At 41.5% G+C, this 15,695-nt stretch overlaps 1 protein-coding gene across 2 annotated transcripts in view; it reads right to left on the bottom strand.

Moving 5' to 3' along the window:
• tubgcp2 (tubulin gamma complex component 2) overlaps positions 1–15,695 on the bottom strand; it is a 54,570-nt gene that overhangs the window by 37,321 nt on the left and 1,554 nt on the right. For both annotated transcript variants that reach the window (XM_060853995.1, XM_060853996.1), the window contains exons 2-5: positions 9,569–9,727; positions 8,941–9,069; positions 4,808–4,984; positions 1,203–1,362 (exon numbers count right to left, since the gene is read on the bottom strand). In XM_060853995.1, the coding sequence (XP_060709978.1) occupies positions 1,203–1,362; positions 4,808–4,984; positions 8,941–9,069; positions 9,569–9,718 (616 nt within the window). In that variant the 5' untranslated portion in view covers positions 9,719–9,727. The remainder of the gene's footprint in view (positions 1–1,202; positions 1,363–4,807; positions 4,985–8,940; positions 9,070–9,568; positions 9,728–15,695) is intronic.

Below are 15,695 nucleotides of genomic sequence, written 5' to 3'. Positions count from 1 at the left end.
AGCATAACATTCCTAAATTGTCTTTTTGCAGTATGTCATGCTTTATCAGAGATTTCAAAGAGAAAGAATAAATAGGAAATTAGTTCCAGTACATTAGAACTTTGCTTGGGTACAGCATATTTTGATTTGAAGCTGGCACTCCTGGGAAATTAGGCAGGGCTGTATCAATGAACAAAGCTCAAATGTAACATAACCCACAGTCACTTTAATACCATGACAAATAGTTTAACATCTGTACAAACAACGCTAGGAAATAAAGTCCCTATGTAGAAAAACAAAAAGTCTCCAGCACCCAAATCATAGGTAAGACTGATAAAGCAGTGCCTCAAGACTTCAGATGATATAAATCAAAATGCAAAATATACAATGCTTCATAACATGATTCAAAAACTGGGGTTATTATCCTCAAGTCACTCAGGTAGCTCTGACATTTCTACAAAGCAAATACAATAGGGAAACACTGACTTCCAAAACACTGAACTGTTCATGGATAATAACACCTAATCCAAAGAACAGGCAGCTGCATCATTAATATTGTTCCAGTAAACTAACAAAATGATTTGTATTTTGATGAACTGATATGGTCCAGGTCTTCAGTGAAACACAATGTTGCACAGGTGGCATGGTGGCTCAGTTGCTAGCATCGTTCCCTCACTGCGCCAGGGACCCAGGTTCGATTCCAACCTCTAGTGACTGTCTGTGTGAAGTCTTCACATCCCTCCCATAATCCAAAGGTGTGCAGGTTAAGTGGATTGCTCATAGTGTCAAGGGATGTGTGAGATAGGTGCTTTATCCATGTTAAATCTGGACTTATGGGGATGGGGTAGAGGGTTGCAGCAAGGTGGGATTCTGATCAGAGACTTGGTGCAGACTCAATGGGGCCAAATGGCCTCTTTACATACTGTAGTGATTCTACGAGATGTGGAAATTTTGTACTAACGCATCTTGAATCTAATGGTACAAGCCCTTCCACATTTGAGTCATGTTTAAAGATAGCACTTAGAGTGTTGTTAGAGTAAAATGTTAACAATTGGTGAAACTTGCAGAAATTAATTAAGAATACAAAGTAGTTTCAGTTCAGCTTTGACAAAATGCGACTTTTACAGCAAAACAGACAGTTTGTGACAGAATAGCACCTCTACTTTCAAAGTTTTAATACAGAACCAATGAGATTCAGAGCAGTCAATGTATACAGTACATACCTATAGAGACTACTGTCTCAGTGATTGGACTAGAGCTGTTTATAAAGTCTCCCAGAAGAGCTGGCCTTTCATACACCCATGGGGGAAAATGTGGAATAATCAGCCCTGGATTTCTCTTGTTATGCTTGTCACGAAGTAGCTTTCGGACTACTTCAAGTGGCTAAAAATTTAAATTTCAAAATATGAAAATGATTCCAAGGTTCAAAAGTACAGTATAGTTTAATCAGATAAAGTAAGTGTCATCAATGATACTTAAGATAATTGTGGGAGTCTGCAAATTTGATATTGTAACTCCTGACAGTCAGTTTGGGGCTCGCCCAGGCTACACAGCTCCTGATCCCATCACAGTCTTGATTTAAACAAGGATGAAAGAGTTGAATTCCAGGTGAGGTGAGGGTGATTCCCTTTGATACCAAGACTGGCATCAGATGATTGCACAATGATCAGCACCATTCACCATCTCTTTGATATTGAAATAGTTTTCATCCAAGTATAGCAAATTCTGGACAATATCCAGGTTTGTACTTAGGTGTAGTGTGTATTCCGTACAAAACGTCTTGACCCTCTACCCCCTCCCCCAATGCCGAATACTCCACAATCATCACCTTGGGGATGACCATGGATCACAAACTGAACCAAACAAGCAATATAAATACTGTGAGCGCAAGAGTAGGTCAGAGGCTAGGAATCCTGCAGTGACTAACTCCTCTGCTGAATTTCCAAAGTCTGTCTATCAACTACAAGGTGTAGGTCAGGGCTGAGATGCAATATTTCCCACTTGCCTGAATGAGTGCAGTCCTAAAAATATTCAAGAAACTTAAAAGCATCCAGGATAAAGCAGCCTGCTTGATTAGTACAGCATCCGAGGAGCAGTAAAATCGATGTTTCGGGCAAAAGCCCTTCATCAGGAATACAGGCAGAGTGCCTGAAGGGTAGAGAGATAAATGAGAGGAGGGTGGGGATGGGGAGAAAGTAGCATAGAGTACAATAGGTGAGGGGGGAGGGGATGAAGGTGATAGGTCAGGGAGGAGGGTGGACTGGATAGGTGGAAAAGATGATAGGCAGGTAGGACAAGTCATAGGGACAGTGCTGAGCTGGAAGTTTGGAACTGGGGTAAGGTGGAGGAAGGGGAAATGAGGAAACTATTGAAGTCCGCATTGATACCCTGGAGTTGAAGTGTTCCGAGGCGGAAGATGAGGCGTTCTCCCTCCAGGCGTTGGGTAGTGAGGGAGCGGTGGTGAAGGAGGCCCAGGACCTCCATGTCCTCGGCAGAGTGGGAGGGGGAGTTGAAATGTTGGGCCCCAGGGTGGTGGGGTTGATTGGTGCGGGTGTCCCAGAGATGTTCCCTGAAGCGCTCTGGTAGCAGGTGTCAAGTCTCCCCAATGTAGAGACCGCATTGGGAGCAACGGATATAATAAATGTGGATGTGCAGGTAAAACTTTGATGGATGTGGAAGGCTCCTTTAGGACCTTGGTTGGAGGTGAGGGAGGTGGTGTGGGCGCAGCTTTTGCAATTCCTGCGGTGGCAGGGGAAGGTGTCAGGACAGGAGGATGGGTTGTAGGGGTGTGTGGACCTGACCAGGTAATCACGGAGGGAACGGTCTTTGCAAAAGGCAGAAAGGCGTGGGGAGGGAAATATATCTCTGGTGGGGTCCATTTGGAGGTGGCGGAAATGTCGGCAGATGATTTGGTTTATGCGAAGGTTGGTAGGCTGGAAGGTGAGCACCAGGGGCATTCTGTCCTTGTTACAGTTGGAGGGATGGGGTCTGAGGGTGAAGATGCAGGACGTGGACGAGATGTGTTGGAGGGCATCTTTAACCATGTAGGAAGGAAAATTGCGGTCTCTAAAGGAGGCGGCCATCTGGTATGTTCTGTGGTGGAACTGGTCCTCCTGGGAGCAGGTACGACAGAGGCGGAGGAATTGGGAATACTAGATGGCATTTTTGTAGGAGGTAGGGTAGGAAGAGGTGTAATCCAGATAGCTGTGGGAGTCGGTGGGTTTGTAGAAAATGTCGGTGTCAAGTCAGTTGTCATTAATGGAGATGGAGGGGTCCAGGAAGGGGAGGGAGGTGTCAGAGATGGTCCAGGTAAATTTAAGGTCAAGGTGGAATGCATTGGTGAAGTTGATGAATTGCTCAACCTCCTCGCGGGAGCATGAGGTGGCGCCAATGCAGTCATCAATGTAGCAGAGGAAGAGGTGGGGATGATCAGTCCTCAGCAAAGGAATCACCTTCATCCCCTTCCGCCCACGCATCAATGAATTTAATACACGCCGTGACATCGAACACTTCTTCCGCCACCTCCGAGCTTACTTTCACAATCAGGACTCCTGCCCACCTTCCCAGGACCCAACACATTCCACCCTGACTTTAAATTTACCTGGACCATCTCTGACACCTCCCTCCCCTTCCTGGACCTCTCCATTTATTGTATCTGTTGCTCCCAATGCGGTCTCTACATTGGGGAGACTGGACACCTCCTAGCAGAGTGCTTTAGGGAACATCTCTGGGACATCCACACCAATCAACCACACCACCCTGTGGCCCAACATTTCAACTCCCTCTCCCACTCTGCCGAGGACATGGAGGTCCTGGGCCTCCTTCACCACCCGACGCCTGGAGGAAGAATGCCTCACCTTCCGCCTCGGAACACTTCAACCCCAGGACATCAATGTGGACTTCAACAGTTTCCTCATTTCCCCTTCCCCCATCTCACCCCAGTTCCAAACTTCCAGCTCAGCACTGTCCCCATGACTTGTCCTACCTGCCTATCTTCTTTTCCACCTATCCAGTCCACCCTCCTCCCTGACCTATCACTTTCATCCCCTCCCCCACTGACCTATTGTACTCTATGCTACTTTCTCCCCACCCCCACCCTCCTCTCATTTATCTCTCCAGCCTTCAGGCACTCTGCCTGTATTCCTGATGAAGGGCTTTTGCCTGAAACATCGATTTTACTGCTCCTCGGATGCTGTCTGAACTGCTGTGCTTTTCCAGCACCACGAGTCCAGAATCTAGTTTCCAGCATCTGCAGTCATTGTTTTTACCTGCTTGATTAGTGCCACATCCACTCTCTCCACCACTGACGCAGTGTGTATCATTTACAAAGATATGTTACAGAAATTTGCCACAATTCCACAGACTGCACCTCACAACCCACAACCACTACTTTCTAGAAGGACAAGGCATGCAGAAAGATGGGAGCACCATCATCTGCAAGTTCTCAGTCAAGGCACTCGTGATCCAAATTAGGAAATATATCGCTGTTCCTTCAGGGTCACTGGCTCAATATCCTGCCTCATAGCATTTTGATGTAACTGCAGTACATTCACCCACAACCCCTAAATGAATTTTTAAAACGATGATCTGGAATATTACGACATGATAATGTTCTACATTACGCTTTAATCCACAGTAAAGGTGAGTTTGAATCTTTTTAATAAATATTACAAATTGGTACTGGAAAAACTTACAAACGTGATAAAGACAGACTCACCACATCCAAATGTTCAATTTTTTTTAAACTTTGAAGGCTTCATATCTCCAGTACATACAAGAATATATAAGATTGCTTAAATTAAAAAAAACTGCTGTTCAATTTCGTTACCTGCTGTGAACTTGAGGTGGTAGTGACACTACCGAGCTGTTTTCGAAGTTCTTCAAGCTCCTGAATCGAGAGCTTAGCAGTTGTCGTTGGGATGTTGAATGTTGCACTATTGCTAGCTAAAACATTGGTTGAATGTTCTGCTCTGTCCTTAGCATTCTGTTGCATGTACTGCAGAGTCTGTAATAAAACAGAAAATAAATCTGAGTCTACAGATTGGAAAAAGCAAAAATGGCTCTTAGTAGAGTGATATGTTCTTCTTGTTAAATGTGGGAGTTCAGGGAGATTTTACATGTTACTGAGGATTATATCTTCACTAAATGCCATTGGTTGAGAATCCTATCAGATTGAATGGATTGGTTGGAGCGACAGTTGGAGGAAATAAAGAATTTACAAGAGCAAGGGGTGTGATGGAAGGCAGTTGTAGGAAAAGAAAAAAGTTGCAGATAGTCACATAGATGGGTTACCTCCAGGAAAGGTAAGAGAGGTAGGCAGGTAGTACAGGAGTCTTCAGTGGCTATCTCCATTTCAAACAAGTATGCTGTTTCGGAAAACGTAGCAAGTGATGGATTCTCAGGGGAATGTACCACGGACAGCCAAGCTTCTGAGAATGGCTCTAATGCAATGAAGGGTACATCGGGTTCCAAAAGATCAATTGTGTTAGGGACTCTCTAGTCCAAGATACAGACAGACATACCTGTGGCCAGCAGCAAAAAAAAAAAATCAGAATAGTGTGTTGCCTCCCTGCTGCCAGGATCAAGGATGTCTGAGAGAGGGTGCAGAGTGTTCTCAAGGGGGAAAGAGGGCCCAGCATAAAGTCATAGGAAATAGTGAGGAAATAAGACCAATCTGAGACTGGTACAGTTGAGAAAAGAAGTGAGTCAAACAATCAGAACAGGCAGGGACAAAGCAAAGAATAAGGTAGGACTGATAAATTAAACTGCTAAATCCCCAGGAGATATTTGTATTATTGATATAGTCACAGGTGAGGTTCCAGAAGACTGGAGGTTGGCTAACATTGTGTCATATTTAAGAAAGATGGTAAGGACAAGCCAGGGAATTAGAGACCGGTGAGTCTGACCTCGGTGGTGGCCAAGTTGAAGGAAGGAATCCTGAGGGACAGGATGTACATGTATTTGGAAAGGCAAGGACTGATTAGCAAGTTGACATGGTTTTGTGCACGGGAAATCATGTCTCACAAACTTGATTGAGTTTTTTGAAGTAACAAAGAATTGATGAGGGCAGAGCGGTAGATGTGATCTATGTAGACTTCAGTAAGGCGTTCAACAAGATTCCCCATGGGAGACTGGTTAGCAAGGTTAGATTTCACTGAATACAAAGAGAACAAGCACTTGGGATACAGAACTGACTCAAAGGTAGAAGACAGAGATATTAGATATTATATTCCCTACAATGTGGAAACAGACCCTTCGGGCCAACTAGTCCACGCCAATCCTCCGAAGACTAACCCACCCAGACCTATTCCTCATATTTACCCTTGATTAATGGACCTAACTCTATGGGCAATTTAGCATGGCCAATTCACCTAACCTGCACATCTTTGGACGGTGGGAGGAAACCCACGCAGACACGGGGAGAATGTGTAAACTCTACACAGCTGGAATTGAACCCAGGTCCCTGCTGCTGTGAAGCAGCAGTGCTAACCACTGAGCCACTGTGCCACGATAGAGGGTTGTTTTTCAGACTAAAGGCCTGTGACCAGTGGAGTGCCAAAAGGATCAATGCTGGGTCCACTATTTTTCATCATTTATATAAATGATTTGGATGTAAGCAGAAGAGGAATAGTTAGTAAATTGCAGATGACATTAAAATCAGAGGTGTAGTGGATAGCAAAGAAGGTTACCTTGGATTACAAGAGGATCTTGATCAGATGGGCCAATGGGCTGAGGAGTGGCAGATGAAATTTAACTTAGATAAATGTGAGGTGCTGTGTTTTGGGAAAGGAAATCTTAGCAGGACTTATACACTTAATGCTAAGGTCCTAGGGAGTGTTGCTGAACAAAGCGACCTTGGAGTGCAGGTTGATAGCTCCTTAAAAGTGGAGTCACAGATAGATAAGGTAGTGAAGAAGGCATTTGGTATGCTTTCCTTTATTGGTCAGAATATTGAGTACAGGAGCTGGGAGGTCATGTTGCGGCAGTACAGGACATTGGTTAGGCCACTTTTGGAATATTGAGTGCAATTCTGGTCTCCTTCCTATCGGAAAGAGGTTGCGAAACTTGAAAGGGTTCAGCATATAGAAAATTATGTTGGAAATAATAAAATATAATATATGTGTAAAAATTACCAATAGTTTACAGAATCAAAATTTAAAAAATGGCAAAGGCACAGATAGCCCTTCTGGGGAAATGCTGAATGACCTGCAGATTCTTTCCTGCTTTTTCTGAAAACCAGAAATAAAAGTAGATTCAATGCATTTAGCCTTTTTCCAATATTTTGGTTTTATAAATTTCTGATTGCAATCTCTTCTGCGCAAATTAATATCTATAGACAGACACCCAAAATAAAATTTTACCTTCAGCAAATTAACAATGTAACAATAATCTAATAGAGTATTGGGTTAGTCGTCTGCATCACTATATCACACAATGTCTAAAGGATTCATATTTGGGAAATCAGACAAGACAAACATTTTGAAGCGTAGACAACAAGGAGCAGACAATCCAGTATTCTGTGATGGCAATGAATGAGTTTGCAAAGAATAATAAAAGTAATAGTGTTATTTGAACATGAAGTTGAGACAAGTGTGATAAAAAGTCGAAAATTAAAATATTGAATTTTTTGCATCAAAATTCAAAGTAATTTTGATTTATAGATGTCCTGACCTACTTTAATTCTGGGATAGCTATAAGTTTGTTTTACTGAAAAGAGTGGAAACATCGTAAAGTGGCATAAAATCACCCATGACTGTTGGCAGATAAGAAGCACAATTAAGACAAACCAAGGTAAATCATCATATCTTTCTTTGAGACATACAAGTAAGCAGGGTGCCTCAAAGGAAGCCATCTAAATACCACAAGTGCAGAAAATAGATGCGAATCCATAGATATTTTTTAGCAAATCCACGTACAATTAAATGAATTCAAGAAGAACTGAATTTTCTCCGACAGGGTACTAAAATTTACTTTTTCTTGGGATGTGGGCACCACTGACATGGTTAACATTTTTTGCCCAGGCCTAATTCTCGCAAACCGAGCTGGGTCAATTCAGGGACAAGTTAAGAATCAACCACATTGTCATCTGTCTGAAGTTACATGTAGACTAAACTAAAGTAAGGACAGCAAATTTTCTTCCCTCAAAGGACATTAGTAGATAAAGTGAGTTTTATTATGATTGATCAAAGTTTTCATGGCCACCATTACGAGGCTAGCTTTATATTCTAGAATGATTAACTGAATTTAAATTATACTAGCCCTCATGGCAGGATTTGAACCAGAGCATTACGTTGAGCCTATGGAATCGTAACATTACCACTATGCGATTTATTCCAAACGTTATGCTTCTTCATCTCAACATAACTTCAGATCAAAAGTCAGTTTGAAGGAAAGGAAACATCCAATCACGTGTTACCACAATTCATCGTACTGTCCACCCTCAAAATAGATTGGTGTATGTTTTGTCAAGCGATCAGGAATGTTACTCAGAAAGGAGAGGGAGAGCAACAAATGCTGGCCTTCTCAGTAATGCCCACATCCTAAGACAAAAGAAAATTTCAGCAACCTTGTATCATGAGAAAGCTAACAGAGGAAATCCAGTTCTTAAATTAATTTTGGATCTTTTGGAACATTATTTGAATGAACAGATTGTGCAGAATAGAGACAATGAATGGCCTGGTGCAGTGTCAATGTGTTTTGAAAGTAGCAGGTATCTGATGGAAAGCTCACTCCATTCACACTGTCCTCAATTGTAGTTATGAATGCAAGAGGGTACATATTATGTCTGGATTCCAAAGCTGAGAGTCACATCAGACATACTTATCAAATTTTTCCAGTAACAACATCAATCAATATAACACTAGGAAGCAGGTAGGTCTAAGTAATAAAATACATGAATTTTATTGCAAATCACATAAAAATGACCCAGAAACACTAAAAGTATACTCAAAACCTCATTACCTCTTTATCTTCAGTAAGCTTTGATAACAGGTAAACCAATGGATCCACGTTCCGTATATTTATTGATTTTAGCTCATCATACTTCCTAAGAAATTCCTCAGGGGTTCTTGAAAACTCAGCTATTTTTACCTGTCAAATAAAAATATTAAAAATGCATTTTTTTTTAAGCAGTGCACACAATCTTTCATTCAATCTGCTCTGTAGACTTGTCCTTGGCTACAGAAGTCCAATGTCCAATTTCTCTTTCTATGCACCAATGCATCCTTTGTTTAGCAATCCTTTACTGCAGCACAGTACTAGTAGCACATAAGCATTCAAACCCAAAATTCAACTTTGACACCTCACTCAAAACAGGTGGAAACTATTCAGCCCATCAACCCTGTGCTAGCATTTTGATAAAGTTATCCAATTAGTCCCACTACTTTGCTCCATTCCCACAGACCTGCAATCTTTTTTCAAGTACATATCCAACTTTCATTTGAAAATGATCATTGAAACTGCTTTCACTAAAATTGGCAGTTCATGGAAAGCATTCCAGGTCATAACTATCAAAGTATTCTAAATACAGCAATTCAAGTTCCTAGAAAAATGAAGCAAATACTCTGTGGACACACATTGGACATATTACCTTTGCACTATGGGAGGACACAGTAGTTGTGACGTATGGAGTTCTATTTTTTTGAAGAAGGTCAATGTACACTTCAGCTCCATCACCACCACGAACTCGAAGCAAACTGATCAGTTCATTTACATCATGATGGATTCGAAATTCACTCATGATTCTTTCCTATGAAAACAAGAAACTGTAAGAAACTGCTGAAAATGTCCACTGAAAATGTTAAGTAATTTCATTATATAATATTGCACCCTAACAACAATTTATTTCAATACAATATTTTTCAGCCCAATATTTGGAAGGTTAATTTTAATTCCTTCAAGGAACATATTTAAAACAAAGAAACCAAACTAGGTAAGTGGCAAATCTGACAAAATATGGAAACAAATGACTATGTTCCAAATCCTCACGTTGAGAATCTCAGAATGGGTGCAGCATACTTAAAAATTACATTTGAAATTTGCAGAATTGTACTTGCAGATACATTTTGTTCAAAAAGCACACAATCTGTAGGCAGTCAATATTTTTTATAATCCATGTGACATTATATAAATTCCTGTTTTGGGAAGAGAACCAGTCTGTCTCAAGATTGAAATATGTATAGACTCTAACTTCACACCTTTTATGCATTGTCTGAGCTGAGGTGTCACCGTCTTTTATAAAACCTCAAGTTATCTCAGGAACGCGACTTAAAAGAAGTTCTGGGATTTACATATCAATGAATCAAAACCTGCAGCCCATTCTAAAAGATGAAAGACTTCACAATAATCTAGCTTTGTTCAATATATTGCATCAGTGTATGACACTATGATCTGCTGTTTTAAATTCTACGTCCTATAATGCTACTCTACTAGCAACCTGACAAAGGACCAGTGCTTCAAAAACTTGTATTTCAAAATAAACCTGTTGGATTATAACCTAGTGCAGTGCGATTTTTAATTTAACTCTAACTCTAACCTTTATTTAAGAGTTATTTATTAACTCAAAAAACAAAAATGCTCTGGATTTCTGGCAGCTGAGATACATTAAACAACACTAGTATTGAAACAAAAGATCCTAAAAAGACAAAATATTTCGGATAGGAATAACAAGTATAAAGTAAAAGCTTAGGACAGCCATTCCATAGATTTACATCTATGACATGTTATTCACTTACATCTAAATCGACTTTGACTGAACAGTTTTAAAATTCTCTCCAGTCATTTACCCAAGATAAAACTGTACACAAGCATGAAATAGAAAGAGCAACAAATTGTTTATGTATTCTATGGCTAACCTTCCACAAGATTATGAAATAAAACTACTTGCAGGTATGACAGGAAGCACTTTGCTGCTGTGATTTTTAAAAAATAGGCTGAGTTGAAATTAAGAATCAACAATTCTGACTATAATATTCAGTAAGTATATAATTGATTACAAACTTAGGAATTATAGCTGGCAACTCTCCACATGCAAATAACAGCCTAGAGTCATTAGCAAATTGTAAGAAGTGAGCTTTTCCCAACTCTCAGCAAGATACTGTTTATTCTGGAACCACAAAGTTCTTCAGTACAAATCACTTATTTGAACACCAGCTTCTATAGTCCATATTTTAGTAGATAGGGGAGCATCAACTTGTGCATAAATTATCACTAATGGTTAAATTTTAAAATGTACATTCTGTCCACAAATGTCTTCTTTATCATGCTATAATCAGTTAACCAAAATAGGCTACAGCATTAACTGAGGGACAACTGAAGAAAACTTTCAAATCTTCCAACCTAGAAATTCATATTTAAAAATCCAATAACTGCAGTGCAGCATATACAAATGAAACAGGCTTGAAAATAAAATACACACAATCTGCTCAAGTTGAGTAGAATTAATTCCTACTGTCTGGATCCTTTAGTGCTATGCTCAGTGAGCCAGAGTATATATCATTCTAATTCAGAATCTGTAATAAAATTTATCTCACCTTGTACTGGTGAGAACTGGGAAAGATGAGTGGAGTGATGTTTCCTCAAACACTGGCAAAATCATTTGGGATCTCCCTCCCTTTCAATATCTAGTCTAAAAACTTCCAGTCTTGATATTCTCTATTTCCATCCCTCTCTTTATATTCTTAATTTCTCTCTCTCCATCATGCTAAGCTCTTTGTCACTCAATTCTTGTACCGAGTTTCATCTTTCCTTCTTGATCTCTCTGTTACTGGGATTGTGTAATGTCCCAACTTCAATGATCATTTATGCTGTATTAACAGAGCCCTTCATGGTATAAAGTCTCAATTTTGGTACCTTGATCTTAAAATGGCACCAACACTGTGTGACACCTTGCAAGCTCCCTTAAGCAGATTTAACTCTAATATTTCTTATAAGTGCTCTACACTTTTAAACTTAAATTCTGAATCTGTACAAATAATGCTGATCTTGCCTAGCACACACACTGTGCGATGTAACTTGTATGCCTCTGTCTAGGTTTTCTTTAACTCTATGATTGATATGTTCTCGCTTACTATGATCTGCCTGTACTGCTCGTAAAGAAAGCTTTTCACTATACCTAAGTACGTGTGACAGCCAATGCAACAACAATCCATTTATGAATTCACAAATAGGATAAATAGACAAAGTCTTTTCTCTGGGGTGGGGGGAAGTCCACTACTAGAGGGCATAGGTTTAGTGTGAGATGGGAAAGATATAAGAGAGACCGAAGGGGCAACGTTTTCACTCAGAGGGTTGGAGAGATATGGGCCGGGTGCTGGCAGGTAGGACGAGATTTGGTTAGGATATCTGGTCGACATGGACAAGTTGGACCGAAGGGTCTTTTTCCATGCTGTACATCTCTATGACTCTACTGCATCTTTTTCTGATAAAAGTTTCAACATTTACACAAGTTCAAAGCCAGACACCAAGTTGCTGAAAAGACCAATTTTACTTGAGTCGCAGAACCCTGCTAAACTTGCACTGCCTACAATAAGGGAAGACCCCTGACCTGATGTACAGCTGCGATTTGTGAGAAGATTTGTAGCACAGGTTGTGGATCAGGTTGTAAGTTTGCTCACTGAGCTGGTAGACCTGGTCTCAGACTAGGTAACATTGGTGAGCCTCCAACGAATCGATGGTGCTCTGTCCTGATTGCTATTTATACCTTTGTCGGTTGTGGTCGGTGGTATCACTTCCGGTTCTGTTTGAGAGCTTGGTAAATGGGGTTCAAATCTATGTTTGTTAATGGTGCACGTTTGAATGCCAGCGTGTCTTTGTTTAGACTTTCCCAGGATTGAACTGGTGTGCCTCTTCGACCATTGATAGTTGGTCTTGTCTTTTGGTGGTTAGTTTCCCCCAGGTTTGTCAGATGTAACGTTTGTCACAGTCATTGCAGGGTATTTTGTATATGACATTCGTTCTGCTGGTTGCTGGAATGGAGTCCTTTAAATTCATCAGGAGCTGTTTTGGTGTGGTGGTAGGTTTGTGGGTTACCATGATGCCTAGGGGCCGTAGCAGTCTGGTCGCCAACTCCGCGATGTCTTTGACGCGTGGCACAGTGGCTAGAATATCTGAATCAGTTGTGCAGGAATCAGCGGACTGCGCTTATCGGGTACCCGTTGTTCCTGAATACGTTGTATAGGTGTTTTTCCTCGGCTTCTTGTCGTTCCTGAGCACTGTAGTGTGTTGTGGCTTATTTAAATAATGTCCTGATGCAGCTCAGTTTGTCAGTGTTGGGATGATTGCTCCTGTAGTTGGGTATTGGCATGGTGGGTCAGTGGTTAGCACTGCTGCCTCACTGCACCAGGGTCCCAGGTTCGATTCCAGCCTTGGACGACTGTCTGTGTGGAGTTTGCACGTTCTCCCTGGGTCTGCATGAGTTTCCTTTGGGTACTCCGGTTTCCTCCCACAGTCCAAACATATGCAGGCCAGGTCAATTGGCTATGCTAAATTGCCCGTAGTGCTAGGTGCATTAGTCAGAGGGAAATGGGACTGGGTGGGTACTCTTCGGAGGGTTGGTATGGACTTGTTGGCCCGAAGGGCCTGTTTCCACACTGTAGGGAATCTAATCTAGTCTGGTCAGCGTGTGTGGCTTTCCTGTAGACACTGGTCTGCAGCTCTCCATTGGCTTTTTATTCTACTGTGACATCTAGGGAGAGCCTGCTGTTCTCTTCCTCTTTGGTGAACTTTATATCAGGAAGGATGTTGTTTGTGTTTGTGGGTTTCTTCTAATTTGTTGCGTTTCATGATGACAAAGTTGTCAATCACATAGTGGACCAAAGCTTGGGCTGGACCATGGGAAGGACTGTTTGATCTAACATCTGCATAACCGCTTCTGCTAAGAATCCTGATATGGGGAAACCCCATAGGCACCCCATTGATTTGTTTGTAGATCTTACCGTTGAAGGCAAAATGAGTGGTGAGGCACAGGTCTACTAGTCTGAGGACGCTATCCTTGCTGATGGAGTTGGTGCTGTCAGATGTTTGTGTCCTTGGTTCATCTAGCAGTAAGGCCAGTGTTTCTTCGCTCGGGTGATGTTCCTTGATATGAATAGGGCCGTCATGTCAATGGAAACCATGACCTTGCCAGTCTCTCCCTTGGTTTCTTTGATGATGTTAAGGAATTCCTGGGTGGAGTGGATTGAGTCTGGTACAAGGTGTTTCAGTTTGTGTTGCAGTTCCTTTGCTGGTCTATACATCAGTGTACCGGGAAATGAGACTACGGGTATTGGGGGGGGGGGGGGGGGGGGGGGGGGAAGAGAGCCTTGTTTATATAGCTTTGGTACTCCATAGAGACATTCAATCCAAAAAAAAATTACATTGGACAAACTGGCAGGAAACTAGCCACTAAAGGGCATCATTGGTATCCAGACACACAGACCAAGAGGGACACCAGTTCAACTGGGACAGCACATCCATCCCGGGCCAGTCTAAACAAAGACAGGCACGGGAATTCCTAGTGGCCTGGCATTCAAATCAGAACTCCTTTAACAAACATACAGACACAATCCCCATTTACCAACCTCTCAAAAATAGAACCGGAAGTGGTATGACCCACCATAACCGACCAAGACACACTAACAACAAACGGGACAGAACACCAACGCTCACTGATGATGTTAATTAGTATGGTGACAAAACGTCTGAGAACAAATCTACCAGCTTAGCGAGCAAACTTACATATAGCTTTTATTCAAGTCAGAGTCATAAAGATGTACAGCACAGAAACAAACCTTTCGATCCAACTTATCCATGCTGACCAGATATCCTAAATTAATCTAGTGTCATTTGCCAACACTTGGCCCACATCCATCTAAACCATTCCTAATCATATACCCATCCATATGCCTTTTAAATGTTGTAATTGTACAGTCGATTCTAGTACTACAACATGGCAGTTCCACTCTCATGCAATCCATGTTATTAGAAAATGGTGTAGTGGCAGCACAATTTAAAATAATAGGACTGGAATTGCATTATAACCAATACAACGGTTTGAAAGCTTGCATTTTAGAAAGTGTCCTCAATTCGTCATTCGTGTTGTAGTGAATCCGCATTAAGGAAACATGTGTTGTAGTAGAATGACCTGTACCAGCCTCCACCACTTCCTCTGGCAACTGATTCCATATACGCACCACCCTCTGCATGAAAAGGTTGCCTCTTAGGTCCCTTTTAAATCTTGCCCCTCTCACCTTAAACCTGGACCCTCTAAATCTGTACTCCTCACCTCAGGGTAAATAGACAAGGTAGTTTCCCTATGATTCTGTAAGGTCACTCCTCAGCCTCCAATATTCCAGGAAAAACAGCCCCAGCTATTCAGCCTCATCCTGTAGCTCAAATCCTCCAACCCTGGCAACATCCTTGTAAATCTTTTGTGAACCCTTTCAAGTTTCACAATGTCCTTCTGGTGAGAGAGACCAGAACTGCACACAATATTCCAAAAGTGCCCTAACCAATGTCCTGTACAGGCACCATATGACCTCCCAATTCCTATACTCAAACACTCAGAATAATAAATGAAAGCGTACCTAATGCCTTCTTCACTATCCTATCTACCTGGGACTCCACTTTCAAGGAACTATGAACCTGCACTCCAAGGTCTCGTTGTTCAGAAACACTCCCCAGGAGCTTACTAATAAGTGCATAAATCCTGACCTGATTTGCCTTTCCAAAATGCAGCA

Source organism: Hemiscyllium ocellatum, chromosome 43, assembly GCF_020745735.1.
Source record: "Hemiscyllium ocellatum isolate sHemOce1 chromosome 43, sHemOce1.pat.X.cur, whole genome shotgun sequence".
In the NCBI taxonomy this organism is placed as follows: Eukaryota; Metazoa; Chordata; class Chondrichthyes; order Orectolobiformes; family Hemiscylliidae; genus Hemiscyllium; species Hemiscyllium ocellatum.
Note: the sequence above shows the minus strand (reverse complement) of the source record. Positions and strands in the feature narration are given on the sequence as shown.